The following is a 15416-nucleotide window of genomic DNA, read 5'->3' as shown; positions in this document are numbered from 1 at the left end:
GTTACTTAGTAGGAGTAGGGTGTACTGAGCGTACTTAGTAGGAGTAGGGTGTACTGAGCGTACTTAGTAGGAGTAGGGTGTACTGAGTGTACTTAGTAGGAGTAGGGTGTACTGAGTGTACTTAGTAGGAGTAGGGTGTACTGAGCGTACTTAGTAGGAGTAGGGTGTACTGAGTGTACTTAGTAGGAGTAGGTGTACTGAGCGTACTTAGTAGGAGTAGGGTGTACTGAGCATACTTAGTAGGAGTAGGGTGTACTGAGCGTACTTAGTAGGAGTAGGGTGTACTGAGTGTACTTAGTAGGAGTAGGGTGTACTGAGCGTACTTAGTAGGAGTAGGGTGTACTGAGTGTACTTAGTAGGAGTAGGTGTACTGAGCGTACTTAGTAGGAGTAGGGTGTACTGAGCATACTTAGTAGGAGTAGGGTGTACTGAGCGTACTAAGTAGGAGTAGGGTGTACTGAGTGTACTTAGTAGGAGTAGGGTGTACTGAGTGTACTTAGTAGGAGTAGGGTGTACTGAGTGTACTTAGTAGGAGTAGGGTGTACTGAGTGTACTTAGTAGGAGTAGGGTGTACTGAACGTACTTAGTAGGAGTAGGGTGTACTGAGTGTACTTAGTAGGAGTAGGGTGTACTGAGTGTACTTAGTAGGAGTAGGGTGTACTGAGTGTACTTAGTAGGAGTAGGGTGTACTGAGTGTACTTAGTAGGAGTAGGGTGTACTGAACGTACTTAGTAGGAGTAGGGTGTACTGAGTGTACTTAGTAGGAGTAGGGTGTACTGAGCGTACTTAGTAGGAGTAGGGTGTACTGAGCGTACTTAGTAGGAGTAGGGTGTACTGAGCGTACTTAGTAGGAGTAGGGTGTACTGAGCGTACTTAGTAGGAGTAGGGTGTACTGAGTGTACTTAGTAGGAGTAGGGTGTATCCCTTCGCCATAGAGGCCAGGCTCTGGACTCCTCCAGGTTCCCGGGTGCGGCCGGTCACTGCACTCAGGTGTTTACGGTCCCTGAGGTACTACCGTGCCCCTCGAGGCCCCGGGCACGGCTGACCCCCGCCTATAAGAAGCCCCTCACCCCCCCCACCTCTGTCTCCTCCGTCTCCTCCGTCTCCTCAGGTGGAGTTCAACCCCAACCAGTCGTCTCTGAGCGTGGAGGGCGACGACATCGACGCCTTCGACAAAGTGATGCAGCATATCTCCTACCTGAACTCCCGTCAGTTCCCCACGCCCGGGATCAGGCACCTCCGCGTGTCCACCACCGTCAAGTAAGAGAGGGGAGGGGGAGGAGGGGGAGGGGGAGGAGGGGGGGGAGGAGGAGGAGGAGGAGGAGAGGAGGAGGAGGAGGAGGAGGAGGAGGAGGAGGAGGAGGAGGAGGAGGAGAGGAGGAGGAGGGGGGGAGGGGGAGGAGGGGGAGGAGGAGGAGGGGGGGGAGGGGGAGGAGGAGGAGGGAGAGGAGAGGAGGGGGGGAGGAGGAGGAGGAGGGAGAGGAGAGGAGGGGGGGAGGAGGAGGAGGGGGGGAGGAGGAGGAGGAGGAGGATGAGGAGGAGGAGGGGGGGAGGAGGAGGAGGAGGAGAGGAGGAGGAGGGGGAGGAGGAGGGGGAGAGGAGGAGGAGGGGGGAGGGGGAGGAGAGGAGGAGGAGGAGGAGGGGGAGGAGGAGGAGGGGGAGGAGGATGATGATGATGATGTGTTTTAAACGAAAGGCGTTACAAACAGAGCGGAGCTCCGTCTCTTTGCACACCGTCAGAGACGGGAGGACGGAAGTTTGGAAAAATGTGCAGCGTTGATAAAAAATGGAATGAGTGGCAGTAATTTATTCAAAGACGATTTCAACCAATGGCTTTAAAACCCCTGGTTGATGTTGAAAAGCAGCGCTGAACAAGCTAGCTAACACCAATGGCCAGAGTGCAGTGTAGCTCTGGGAGTCAGGAGGTGAGCTCTGCAGCAGAACACCTGCTTTAACTCCTTTACCAAACCTCCCAGAATGCCGCTGGGCCGTTCGTGCCCAACGTAAGATACCCCCCGCAGAGCGGACCGCCAGCTCCGGTTCTGATCCACAGCGCCCTCCACCCCCCTCGCCCCCGCCCACCTCCACCCTCCGCCCCCAGGTGCTTCAAGGAGGAGGCGTGCGTGACGGTGCCGGACGCCGAGGGCTATGTGATGGTGCTGCAGCCGGAGGAGCCCAAGATCAGCCTGAGCGGCATCGACCACTTCGCCCGCGGCGCCGCCGAGTTCGAGTCCCCGGAGGGCGTGACGCTGTTCCCCGAGCTGCGCATCGTCAGCACCATCACCCGCGAGGTGGAGGCCGAGGTGGAGGCGGAGGCCGAGGCCGAGGCCGAGGCCACCCCCGCCGGGGCGGAGGACGACCCCACAGGTGAGGGGGGTGGAGAGAGAGAGGCGGGGGGAGGAGAGTGGGAGAGGGGGAGAGAGAGGGAAGGAACGAAGGAGGGAGAAGGGGGAGGGATGGATGGATGGTGGGAGGGAGAAAGGGAGGGATGGAGGGGGGAGGGAGGGAGGGAGGGAGGGAGGGAGGGTAGGAGAGGGGGACGGATGGAAGGGAAGAGGGAGGGAGAATGGGGATGTATGGAGGGAGGGAGGGAGGGAAAAAGCTGGAGGGGGTGAGAGGGAGGAGGGCAGGGAGGGAGAGAGGGGGGAGGGAGGGAGGGAGGGAGGGTAGGGAGGATGGGGTGACAGACGCGTTGGCACGTCCATCACGTCGTGCAGCCTCGTCTGAGCTATAGCGCTGGCCGATAGCGATCTGATCCATCGCATCTTCTAAAGCCCAGACTCAAAGGAGCCTAAGTCCAGTATCTCCCAGACATTATTGGTTTTCCAGTTTGGAGACCTTTACCGATGGGGATACCGTGTGTCTGTCACACAGAGAAAAGAGCCATTCCCTTATCTGGGACTATCAGGATTAGTCAGCCCTCCTTTCACCGTGTTGATGCTGAACCCTGGCCTGTTCCTTCAGCCTGACAGAGCTACAGACACGTTGTACCTGCTCTGGAAGGTCCTCAAGTTTAGGACATGAGACTTTACCAAACATTACTGTACTGCATTGATTGTTTGTTAATACCCGTGTTATTAACTGGACTGACCTCCTTGTGGGTGGATTAGTAGTACTACTGTCCCATCAGTAGGGTTACGTCTGCAGTCAGACCAGCTAATCTCCCTGGTCCTGCACCCGTGATGCACCGCGAGCTCCGTTCATTCACTGCTTCATCCATTCATTCATCCATTCATTCACTGGCTGTCAAAGCGCCCGAGGCGGCCCTTTTGCCTCGGTGCCTGGACCGGAGTCTCAGCCTGTAGAGTAAGCTGATGACTCACGGGATTAGGACTACAGCCAGGGATTGGAGCGGAGAGGGGGGTGGGGGGGGGGGGGGCCTTGTTTACTAGATGCTTTATGAGAGGGGGGAGTCTGACCAAGCACGCCATCTGCCATGCATGGTGGTAAGCTGGTGGTGGTGGTGGGGGTGGGGGTGGTGGTGGTGGTGGTGGTGGGGGTGGTGGTGGTGGTGGGGGTAGTGGGGGTTGTGGTGGTGGTGGAGGGGGGGGGGGGGGGTGTATCGATGGCTGAGGACACCAGAGTGCTGTTGTGAACAACAGGCCATATGGGACCAAAGGGGTTTGGAGTGGGATCTGTTGCTCTTACCAACAAGCCCTCCTCCTCCTCCATCTGCATTAACGCCACCGTGGGCTGGGAGTATGGGAGGCAGAAATCACCGTCACTGCCCCCTTTGGCCGCCGAGAGGACTGCAGCCTGCTGGGGCGCACGTTACCGTCTCCCCCACAGAGACTCTGTGGGGGAGACGGTAGCAGCCTAATGGTCGTTGTAATCAGAGATAAACGTCATGGAAACCGGCCTCCAGGCTGGGCCACGCAACTGAGAGACTTTTTCAGAAAAATTTGAACTTCTTCATTTATTGGCAATTTAAATGGATTCATGTACAAATCGTACACGTAGGCCGTTAAAAGATAAAGTGCTAGCATTGATCCGTGGGTATGGTGGAGAGGGATGGAGTGCGACCCTGGAAGGAGGAAACCTTTGAGATAACGTATATCGACCAAAGTCAATGAAAAGGAATAGCAACAGCTTTCCTCACTAGTGAACACAGGAATGGACACGGAACCCCTCTCAGACACCTTCTCCTCCCGTAGCCGGCCCTCTGCCCAAAGGGATCCAGTGGACTCACATAGGGGGGTTCAGGAGCAGGTGGGGAGAGGGCCTCTTCCCCCACGGACACCCACAGAAGGGCCGGTCGGGGATCCAACCCAGTACCTTCTCTGTGTGTGTGTGTGTGTGTGCGTGCGTGTCCATGTGGACCTACCTTCAGAGGACAACCTCGTCTCCCACCCCCATTCAACCGGCTCCTCCTTCTCCTCTCTCCCACCCCCCAGTCCAAGAGACGGTGGTCTCGGAGGAGATCATGCACAACCTGGACACCTGTGAGGTGAGCGCCGTGGGCGACGAGCTGGACGGAGAGCACGAAAGCCTGGAGCTGGACCCCGCCCAGCTGACGCAGCGCAGCCTGGAGATGACCTCCTCTACCCTGGGCCTCGTCATCACAGGTACCCCCACCTCCAGCATCTAGCGTGTAGCATGCAGCCTGTAGCCTGTAGCCTGTTGCCTGTAGCCTGTTGCCTGTAGCGTGTAGCCTGTAGCGTGCAGCCGGTAGCGTGTAGCCTGTAGCCTTTAGCCTGTAGCCTGTAGCCCGTAGGCTGTAGCGTGTAGCCTGTAGCGTGTAGCCTGTAGCGTGCAGCCTGTAGCCTGTAGCTTGTAGCCTTTAGCCTTTAGCCTATAGCCTGTAGCCTGTAGCGTGCAGTTTGTAGCCTGTAGCGTGTAGCCTGTAGCCTTTAGCCTGTACCGTGTAGCCTGTTGCGTGTAGCCTGTAGCGTGCAGCCTGTAGCGTGCAGCCTGCAGCCTGTAGCCTGTAGCCTGTAGCCTGTAGCGTGTAGCTTGTAGCCTGCAGCCTGTAGCCTGTAGCGTGCAGCCTGTAGCCTGTAGCTTGTAGTCTGTAGCCTGTAGCCTGCAGCCTGTAGCCTGTAGCCTGTAGCCTGTAGCCTGCAGCCTGTAGCCTGTAGCCTGTAGCCTGTAGCCTACAGCCTGTAGCCTGTAGCTTGTAGCCTGTAGCTTGTAGCCTGTAGCCTGTAGCCTGTAGCCTGTAGCTTGTAGCTTGTAGCATGTAGCATGTAGCCTGTAGCCTGTAGCTTGTAGCCTGCAGCCTGTAGCCTGTAGCCTGTAGCCTGTAGCCTGGTAGCCTGTAGCCTGTAGCCTGGTAGCCTGTAGCCTGTAGCCTGTAGCCTGTAGCCTGTAGCCTGTAGCCTGGTAGCGTGTAGCCTGTAGCCTATAGCGTGTAGCCTATAGCGTGTAGCCTGTAGCCTATAGCGTGTAGCCTATAGCGTGTAGCCTGTAGCGTGTAGCCTGACCCCTTCCTCCTGTCCAGGGGTCAGCACCATGGCGCAGTACGAGACGGTGCTCCACCTCATCCGCTACAAGAACTGGCACACTGAGGCGCTGTTCGACAGGAAGTTCAAGCTGGTGTGCTCCGAGCTCAACGGCCGCTACATCAGCAACGACTTCAAGGTCGAGGTACGGCCGGGCAGCAGAACCCCGCCCCACCTCCTTATAGGGGCGGGGTCACAGCGGGCCAATCACCAAGGAGGTGGTCTCACTTACATATAGACTGAGATCTAGAGACAAGTGTTAAGGGATAATGAGTGTGGATCAGACGCGTTTAGCGTTTTAATGCTGATTCTATTGTGGACTAAAAGACTACGGTCTTGGTGATACTTAAGGTGACTTATCCACAGTTACCAACAGGAAATGGTTTTATGTGTGTGTGTGTGTTTGTGTGTGTGTGTGTGTGTGTGTGTTTTTGTGTGTGTGTGTGTGTGTGTGTGCGTGTCCAGGTGAACGTGATCCACACAGTGAACCCCATGGAGCACGCCAACGACGCCATGGTCCAGCCCAACTTCATCAACCCCGTGCACCATGCCTCCGTGGACCTGTCCGGACACAACCTGGTCAACCCCCACCAGGCCTCAGGTACCCCCCCCCCCACCAGGCCTCCGGTACCCCCCCCCCCCAGTCTACCCCCCACCAGGCCTCCGCCCCTCCCTTCCGTGTTTTGTGCATCCAGTAAAAACTATCATGAACGCAGCGCTAAACCCCACAACCCCCACCCCTCCTCTGTGATTGGTTTGAATACTATACATTTTGGTTTCAGTGGTGGGTAGTACCGTTTGTTTTTGGGTACGACCTCAGGGCATAGGCTGCCTACAGAGACGCGTTTTCTTGACGGCCTACTTATGGGGCGGCCAGCAGATCGTGAGGAAAGATCAGATGAATGGGATCATTTATGTTTCGGCCTAGCATCGCTGGTACGACCTTTAACGGTCTGGAGTCTCCTCCTGGAGCAGACATGTCTGTAGGAGGCGTCTGGGCCGACCTCGACCGCCACAGGCTCCGGGCGTCCAGCCTCGCCCACGGGGACGACAGTTGGAGACTAGTCGGTCTGTCTCTCCGACGCCATGGAGCTCATCTGATGGGAGGCTTCTGTCATATTTCATACTTTTTGGTAAAGTGCTTTTGGAATGAAGTCGCTAAACAGATAAATTGAAAAATATTATTATTGTTATTGTTTATGGCTGAATGAAAAGAAGAAGTGATGCTTTCTGCCTCAAAGAGTTGACAAGAAAACAGAATAATTTGCCCCTCAAACAGTGTGTGCTGCAGCCTGACTTTATTTGTGGATGTGAAGGATCATATTTAGACTTTTGAAGCATCGTTGTTATGGTGACGAGAGCAGTGGAACCATTTTCACACCACTTTAAATTCAAATTGGGTTAGAGATTGAATCAGACTTGTGTGTTCAACAAAAGCCCAGTGGTAGCCAACCTTGATGGCTTCCCAGTCACTGCTGGGAAGACAGGTTTGAGTTCCTCAGAGTACATCAAAAACAAATCTGCTCCATTGTCCCCATCTCTGGAAACAGAATCAATTTGCATTTAGCGTGTGGATCCCAGGATTACCGTCAGTGAAGCAGAAGCAGGCATCACATCAGACACTGTTGGCTTTCCATGTTTCTTTTTTACTGTTGAAAGCCTGAGTTTAGGGATTACAGCATAGTTAGTTGTGCGTGTGTGTGTGTGTGTGTGTGTGTGTGTGTGTGTGTGTGTGTGTGTGTGTGTGTGTGTGTGTGTGTGTGTGTGTGTGTGTGTGTGTGTGTGTGTGTGACAGCTGGACCCCTGGCCTCTCTAATCTACCACTAGAGACAGCATGGTACACACAAACAGATCAGAGGCTAGACAGCTTGTCAGTTAAAAGTCAGCGGTCTTCTGATGGAGAGAGCATGTGTGTGTTTGTGCTCCAATAGATTCATAAAGTGTTTCATTCGATGACACAACTGGGCCAACTACAAGCTAAAACCAGCCTCCATCGTCCCCAATGCTGGAGAAACAAGTTGTCTTGGCTTTGTTTTAGTCTGGCTTGCAGTAGTTTAATCATTGTTTCCTTGTGTGTCTGCTCTCTCTGTCTGTGTGTCTGTCTGTCTGTCTGTGTGTCTGTCTGTGTGTCTGGGATCTGTGTGTCTGGGATCTGTGTGTCTGTGTGTCTGTCTGTCTGGGATCTGTGTGTCTGTGTGTGTTCTGTCTGTTTGTGGCCTGTGTGTTCTGTTTGTGTATGTGTGTGTGTGTGTGTTTCTGGTGTGTGTGTGTGTTTGTGTGTGTTTCTGTTGTGTGCGCGCTTGTTTGTGTGTGTGTGTGTGTGTGTTTGTGTTGTGTGTGTGTGCGTGCCCCCCCCAGTGGTGCCCAGTGCTGCCACCGTGGTCATCGTGGTGTGCGTGAGCTTCCTGGTGTTCATGATCGTCCTGGGCGTGTTCCGCGTGCGGGCGACCCACCAGGGAGCCGCCCGCGACCAGGAGGCCGGCAAGGAGAACGAGATGGACTGGGACGACTCGGCCCTCACCATCACCGTCAACCCCATGGAGGTAGGGGCGCGCACGCACGCACGCACGCACACACGCACGCACGCACGCAGACACACAGACACAGACACAGACGGACACTCACACACACACACTCACACACACACACACGGACACAGACACACTCACACGGACACAGACACACACGCACACAGACACACACACACACACGCACACATACACGCACGCACGCGCACACACACACACACACAGACACACACACAGACACACACACACACGCACGCACACACAGACACGCACACACAAACAAACAAACAAACAAGCACACACACACTGACAAACATGGACAGACCCGTCATGGAGACCCTGGAGCCTCTTCATCCCCTCATCAGGGTCCGGTCCTCACTAACCCCCCCCCCCCCCCCCCCCAGACCTACGAGGACCAGCACAGCAGCGAGGATGACGAGGAAGAGGAGGAGGAGGAGGAGAGCGAGGACGGAGAGGAGGAGGATGACATCACCAGCGCCGAGTCCGAGAGCAGCGAGGAGGAGGAGGGAGCAGAGGAGGAAGGCCAGCAGGGGGCCAGCAGACAGCAGCAGCTGGAGTGGGACGACTCCACCCTCACCTACTAGACACACACGCACACGTACGCACACACCCATCTCAAAACACACAACACCCCTCAGCACACACACACACACACACACACACACACACACGTTGCACCCTGCACACCTACCCCCTTTGCACTCACACCCATGCACACAGGAACACACACACACACTCTCTCTCTCTCTCTCTCTCTCTCTCTCTCTCTCTCTCTCTCTCAGTTACCAATTCCTTTCCACAGAGCCATGATGTAAAAAAGCTAAACAAAACAAAAAGTCCCGTCAGGCTATATATGGTCAACAGTTTCCTGTCCCTTACCCTAGTGGTGGAGTTTGGTAGTATAGAAAACACCCGATTGCTGATTTTTTGTTTTATTTTATTTCTTTATTTATTGCGTTTTAATTCCGGGAGAACTTGGCCTGTATAGGTACGCTTGGTCTGAAATATGTGAGGGATCTGGACATTCACTTTTACATATTCTCAGAGATTAGGCAAATGGAGAATGCTTCTTTTTTTTATTGTATATTCCTTAAGCATCAGTTTTCAGAATTTCTTCTTGGGGTTAAAATGAACAGCTTTGACATTGTGTTGCTGGGACTTGTGGTCCAGAGAGTGATACAGGATGATGCTTTGAACAAATAGCCCATGATTTTCTGTTGTCTTTTCCTTTATAGTGCATGAGAATATTTCAGAAGTCATATGTGTAGAGAAATAAGTTGCTTTTTAAAGGTTTTGTAAATATGAATAAACCATGCAATTAGTTGATGTGTTAGTGGCGGCCTAAAGCATAGGGTCCAATATCTAAAATGGCGCAGTATGTAATGTAGATATTTGTGTCACGTGCTGTAGCATGTCGCAGACCTTCAAAGCTCCTTCTATCACGCGCGAACAAAAATAATACGGAACCCAGGTCTGAAACCAGTGGTTTCCATAGAAAAGGTGTCCATCCTTCATTCTCCAATATATAAATAACTATATCTATATATGTTTATCTAGATCTAGATATACATATATATATATATATACATACGTAATCCCTTTCGCAACCATTCTTGGCTTTTCTCTCACGTAGACGGTAATGTTTTGCGTTTTGTTTTTCGTGTCGCTTCACACGCGGTTCGCTTGCACAGGTGGCAGGGCCGTTGTCATGGCAGCGGTGTATTTCATTCCCCGGTAGATTTGGCGGCCATAAAAATGGAACAATCTCTCTTTCATCCCGGCTTATCCGAGCGAGAGACGGAACCCATTGCTGTGAGCAGGTGTAGCAGCGCTCCGAGGGTGCGTTCTAAACGTGCTCCGGTCCCACCGATAAAGCGGGTGCGTGCGCATCGAACAGCCTCAGGTGGCGGTGGTTCTGTCGAGGGCAGAGAGGATGCACGAGCATTTCTCCGACTGCGTCATCGCTAAAGAGGATTATAAATACATGCAGTGGCGGGTTGTTTTAATGGCACAGCTGTTTAATCTCGAGTTAGTCTCCTCTCTTTAACTCTTAAAACTTGTTTGTTTCGAAATTCAACATGATGAGGAAGGCGTGCACATGTTATGATGGGCCAACGCCTTGGAATCACATCATTTTTGTCTCTTCTTTTTTACTGACACTGCAGTAAAACCTTTTTTTGCCGTAGATCACTAGATTTTATTGTACAACAGAACTGTACTGTAGGGTTGTTCTAAGGTATTTGTTTACATTTGGTAAACCTATTTTCCTTCTGCTTTGAGTGTGACAATTATACAAATAATGTTCAATCTCTCCAGCTCTGACATGGCTGTTGTTCATCACATTTGATTTCTATCTGGCGCCTCTTTCATTGAACAGGTTTCATCGTCATGATTCCCTTTATAGTTTTCTGCACGGTCGATGTTGGCCTGGAACGTAACGTAAACCGGTACTACGGTCTGTAATATCATGAACGTCAGCACGGAGGATCACATGCTTTGCATGCAAATCTATTCCATATAAAATGGTGATCTTTATAACAAACAAAAACACATGCTTTTTTCGTTCTTGAAGAATTTCGAGAGGCCAGTTATGTGATTTAAACTCCTGACATATTTAATGTTTTTGCGGAGAAATGTGATGAACAGCCTCCTCTTAATCAGCAATGGGGCCCTCAGAAAGGTGCCAGGTTCCAGCGGGACGATTGGGAGTGCCTTTTAAACCCATTAACAGACCAATTAACACGACTAACCTAACATCCGCGCTCATGTAATCGTGGCAAAGTTGGTTCCTAATTTGTATTTCGTTCTCTCCTTTTTTTCTTTTTGTAATTAATTAACGCTAGATTTGTTACAGAGCTGGGGGATGTAATTTTGTTTTTGTTGTTTTTACTTTACGTTGGTATGATAGTGCACCGCTAGTTTTATTAAAAGTGAAAAGGTTTTACATAAGCGTCATGTGTCCATGTTGGATGTGTAGAGAAATTAGATCCATATTGTCTATTCTATAGCTATTGTTCTGAATCATATTGACGGAATCCACCTCTTAAAAATATGTACATTATTGAATTGCTTTAGGCAGAGTTAAGTGGGTATAAAGTTGACCTATTTGTGTATAGTGGAAGGTAATTATTTAACATTGTAATATTGCCTGATTGCTGACAAGTTTTGGGGGCAGCATGGAATTCACAAGAATCTGAGTATATAAATCTGTTCCCTCCAAAAATGCTCACAATGTCATTTTGTCAAACACTTTAGACATCTCATCTACCGTTTGTCAAAAGGAGCATTATCAACTCACGCTGCATACACTTTATCTGATGCTTATAGTTTACTCCCAATAACTTTTGCATCTGACATTTCTCTGGTCTAAATCCATTCTAATCGGCCCCTTAATATTTTGTATAGCCTACTTCTTCTCATTGAAACTGAACTTCACTGCCTAATAAACCGAACGCAGCCGTACAGTCACTCTGAGGATCGGGGGTATTTTGATTTGCATGAGCACATTGTGTATATTTCACGTGGAGTTAAAGGTCAGAGCAAGAGGCAGCCATTGTATACTACTGATTCTCCAAAATGTTTCACACGTTCACTCCACTCAAAAGATTTTATTTTGGGAAGGGGGGGGGGGGGGGGGGGGGGGGGGTTGTTCTGTTCAAACCTGGCTCTAAATGGAGGGTGTCAGCCTCTTCAGAAGTGGTCCGATCGTCGCTTCCTCTCTGCTGGTTGGGGCTGCTCTCACTTTTCTACCAATTGGAAGGCTAGTTGTAGTAAAGTTGATGCTCGCTCATAAACTAAATAAAGGACGATGAGATGGGACACAAACGCGTTGTCGACTTATTTGTGTTATTTCTCGGGACTGTTGCCTCTGTTTTCAGATTCAGCAGACGCTTCCCACCAAAGTGACCAAGGAGGCTGAGAACAATCAAAGTTAAAGTAGAAACGTAAGTAAGTAAAAACGTAAGTAAAACGTTCACATGATAATTTTTCTGATACAAACAACTGAACAGGGTCCAATCCATCTTGGTCCTAGGGGCTGGTGTTGGTAAGGCAACAATATATTTATAATCAGCTCACTACTGCCCCTCGGTGGCAGAATCATTAACGGTAGAAACTGAGCGGCTAGAGAGGACCAAAGTAAGAATAGTAAATATATACGCTACTGAGTATCAAAATAAACCGTGACTAATGTATAATCAAACCACAAATGCAGTTAAAATGAATAGCCGGATAGTGCTAAGGGTGTCTGACTTTGCCAAAGTGGTTCTCTTTGTTGAGCGACTGAACTGTATTCACATTGTTTGCTGCTGGGGATAAAATCCTCTGCTAAGTGACTGAATAGTATTCACAACATTAACTTAACTATTGAGAAGGTCCAGCGTCTATCAAAGGTGTTACTTCTCTTCACAGGTTTATTCATTCTTTATCGTCTTTCGACATTCATATTATTCATAGATATTGGCCCTTTGCTAAGAACAGGACATTAAGATGTCGATGGCACTGACCTCGAAACATGAGCGATGGGTTGATTCCATATAGGAAATTTAAACATTTCACCTACACAATGCAGAAAGGGCATGCTGGCCTCCTATATCATTTAGTTTTGTTTAGAAAAATGTAATTTAAGGGCAGCAATGTATTCTTTTAATGTTGATCAGAATTTCATTCCATGAAAAGGATCACATTCAAAAATATAGAATATTGGCACAAAATATTGGCATCTGCATCGGCCTGTAAAACCAATGACTGGTTGTTTCTAAAATATAATGCAAAATAAAACGTTAAATAATGATTAAATAAATGGTTAAGTGATATGTACCAAGCGGTATGTACCAAGCAGTATCCAATCCGTTATCGATTAAAAGTCAATATTAAAATTAGGTTCGGATAAAATCGTTTAACACCAAAATAAAATAATAAAAATAAAAGCAGAGCAGTTTAAAATACAAGGGTTAAATGAAACCCCACCATCAATGTATGATTGAACTCGCATGGAGAAGGATGGATCATAATAGTGGTTCCTTTGTACAACTTATACCACCTTCAATATAAAAAGACAGACAATCTGGCAGGAAATAAAAGTACACACAAAATATGCTAAACAAATCCTCCAACTTCCAAATATGTGTCCAGCGACGTTACAATCATATCGACTAATGAGACCAGAAACGGTTTGTGACGGATACTGTTAGAAAGCATGATGGACGAATAAAACCTCAGTGCTATAAAATACTCATCTGGCCCTTTTCTCCGTCAATGGAAGCAAAGAAAGGGTTTGTGTCGATAGTGATGTGTTCTCACGTCTTGGTCTTCACACCGCAGCTAGCCAGAGCCATAATCTTATCTTCTGACCCTGAAATAGAAAAAGGTAAATAAAATGCATCTTTCAGGAGAGCAGGGGTTGTTGATCATGAAGCCATTATGTATATGAAGGTTAACCCTATGATGCTCACCCAGATCTGCAGTGACTCGCTCAAACTGGCTCAGGCTCGCTGTGGCGTTCTCCGTTAGAAAGCTCTCATCCTCGGAAGTGAGCTGCAGAATAAACGTACACAACAAACAAAATCAACACAAACAATACCCCTGCATTTAATGTCTATGTATTATTATGACTATAGTCTCTATTGAGACTCAAACTGTGATACTGTCCAGCTCAATTGGTAGAGCATTGCATTAATGCTGCCAGGGTTAAATTCCCCCTGGTGCCAGCCATGCTAAGAATGGGTGCACTCACGGTATCATAAGATGCTTTTGGAATAAATGATCCACCAAATACCACACACACACACACACACACACACACACACACACACACACACACACACACACACACACACACACACACACACACACACACACACACACACACACACACACACACACACACACACACACACCTATTTATCTATAAACAAATGGAGCTGGAAATTCATGAGTCACAACCATCAGTCACTAAATCATCAACAAGTCCCTGTTAGAGGAGCCAGAGGAACTCATAGAGCAGCCAGACCTCCTCGCCCAGTTTTCTCAAGGCAGTGAGGATCTCCACTTTCTGCTGCACATACACGTCCCTCGACAGCTTGCCCACCATCACATCTCGGTCCATCTGGGCAACAATGAGGACGCCATTAGGCAAACACATGCAATCACACTACCATCACAGAACCTGCATAGAGATATTGGATGGTCTAGCTCGATCGAGACTTTTCTTATGGATCAGTTAACATGATAAAAGAGAAGAGATACAACCTATCAATACATAAATCAGTATTAAACAAACAAGGTGAAAGACCGGAAAGAGGAAACAAACCTCTGCTAGTCGCGTCCGGAGCTGCCCCGGCTGCTTCTTGGCGAACATTCGGATGACCTCTGGGGTTTTAAAGGCCTGACTGATGGCCGCCTGGATCGCCTGTTAGAAGATGGAGGGCCCGTGGTCTGTGCATTAGAGACCTTCACAACGTATCGGTGCTACACCATGTGAAGGGGTCGCAGGCTGCTCCTACCAGCTGCATGCCGCTGAGGTCGTCCACCAGGGTCATGTCCCCGGTCATGATCTTCTTCAAGGAGTCGTTGAATTCGCTCAACTGCTCCAGCGTCTCCTTCTTGGTCTCCTCGTACTCCTCCTCCTCCAGGTCCTCTCTGTCAGACCAACACCACATAGGACCGTTGTGGTTATTGGATGACAAGGGAGAGACTGTTGACTAATGAATCATCTCTAAACCCCACTACAACGGAGACTGGGATGGGATCTGATGAAAGCTATTTAACGAGCACCTGCATTCCTCCAGGTCCTGCAGTTGTTGCATCAGTCTGTCCAGCTGCTCTTCCATGTTCTGCCTCAGTTTTCCAGTTTCAGATTTCCCCCGTGAAGCCATGATGTTGTCTGGAGGACAGGTCTGGACAAACGGGAAAATAATAATGTCAACGAATTGTTAAGCGACACATTATTCACTACTGACATTATTCCGACTGGCGACTGACTAACCCAACATGCACAGCCCGTCTAGACAGTTCTAGACGGACAGCTACCCCTAAACCTAACATTAACCTTCGAGGGTTAGTGGAAACCCCATAAACGGGATAATCAGGATCCTTTTATCTAATGATCTAATATAAAACACAGCCTTGAGCTAGCAGGCTAACCACCATCAACAACACATCAACACATCATCTGACCTGCTCTTTGTCAACAGGAGGATCCCAGAACGCTTCTTTATGTGGCTTGAATAAAAAGCTATGCCGGCAGATATCGTAATGGATAAATGCTGTTCATACCACAATTAAAACAGACATAAAAATATAAATATTGCAAACCTTCTGACGAAACGCCACAACTTGTAAGCTGATCCGACGGTAGTGTTCCTGAATGCACCTCGACAGTTGTGGGTGCGGCTTTCCACATCCTGGTCTTTCGACCAATCAGATT

General features: G+C 49.5%; 2 protein-coding genes across 3 annotated transcripts in view; one reads left to right on the top strand and one right to left on the bottom strand.

Moving 5' to 3' along the window:
* The window catches only part of clstn1 (calsyntenin 1), a 9992-nt gene extending 868 nt beyond the window's left edge, over positions 1–9124 (top strand). Inside the window, exons 2-8 of the mRNA XM_056598682.1 lie at positions 1112–1260; positions 2102–2367; positions 4395–4565; positions 5441–5586; positions 5907–6042; positions 7800–7984; positions 8374–9124. Coding sequence (XP_056454657.1) covers positions 1112–1260; positions 2102–2367; positions 4395–4565; positions 5441–5586; positions 5907–6042; positions 7800–7984; positions 8374–8574 — 1254 coding nt within the window. The 3' untranslated portion in view covers positions 8575–9124. The remainder of the gene's footprint in view (positions 1–1111; positions 1261–2101; positions 2368–4394; positions 4566–5440; positions 5587–5906; positions 6043–7799; positions 7985–8373) is intronic.
* A 2496-nt stretch (positions 9125–11620) lies between these two features.
* lzic (leucine zipper and CTNNBIP1 domain containing) lies at positions 11621–15415 on the bottom strand. 2 transcript variants are annotated; one of them, XM_056600282.1, is made up of 7 exons: positions 15305–15415; positions 14765–14886; positions 14494–14629; positions 14301–14399; positions 14001–14096; positions 13444–13525; positions 11621–13343 (listed from the first exon to the last, which is right to left on the bottom strand). In XM_056600282.1, exons 2-7 carry the CDS (start codon positions 14863–14865, stop codon positions 13288–13290), a joined length of 570 nt encoding a protein of 189 aa, XP_056456257.1. In that variant the 5' UTR covers positions 14866–14886; positions 15305–15415; the 3' UTR covers positions 11621–13287. The 2 variants fall into 2 exon arrangements, with proteins under 2 accessions (XP_056456257.1, XP_056456267.1); XM_056600292.1 differs by having other exon boundaries at positions 15167–15340.
* Between the last annotated feature and the right edge of the window lies 1 nt (position 15416).

The sequence above is a fragment of the Gadus chalcogrammus genome, chromosome 1, assembly GCF_026213295.1.
Source record: "Gadus chalcogrammus isolate NIFS_2021 chromosome 1, NIFS_Gcha_1.0, whole genome shotgun sequence".
NCBI classification, from domain to species: Eukaryota; Metazoa; Chordata; class Actinopteri; order Gadiformes; family Gadidae; genus Gadus; species Gadus chalcogrammus.
The sequence above is the reverse complement of the archived record's forward strand: the minus strand, read 5'-3'. Positions and strand labels throughout refer to the sequence as shown.

Excerpts from the sequence above, each read along its gene's own strand:
- lzic (XM_056600282.1), bottom strand. The coding sequence starts at position 14,865 with ATGGCTTCACGGGGGAAATCTGAAACTGGAAAACTGAGGCAGAACATG. Across the intron at positions 14,400-14,493 it reads ACCTCAGCGGCATGCAGCTG|GCGATCCAGGCGGCCATCAG; the intron begins GTAGGAGCAGCC and ends ATCTTCTAACAG. Across the intron at positions 13,344-13,443 it reads GCGAGTCACTGCAGATCTGG|GGTCAGAAGATAAGATTATG; the intron begins GTGAGCATCATA and ends TTTCTATTTCAG.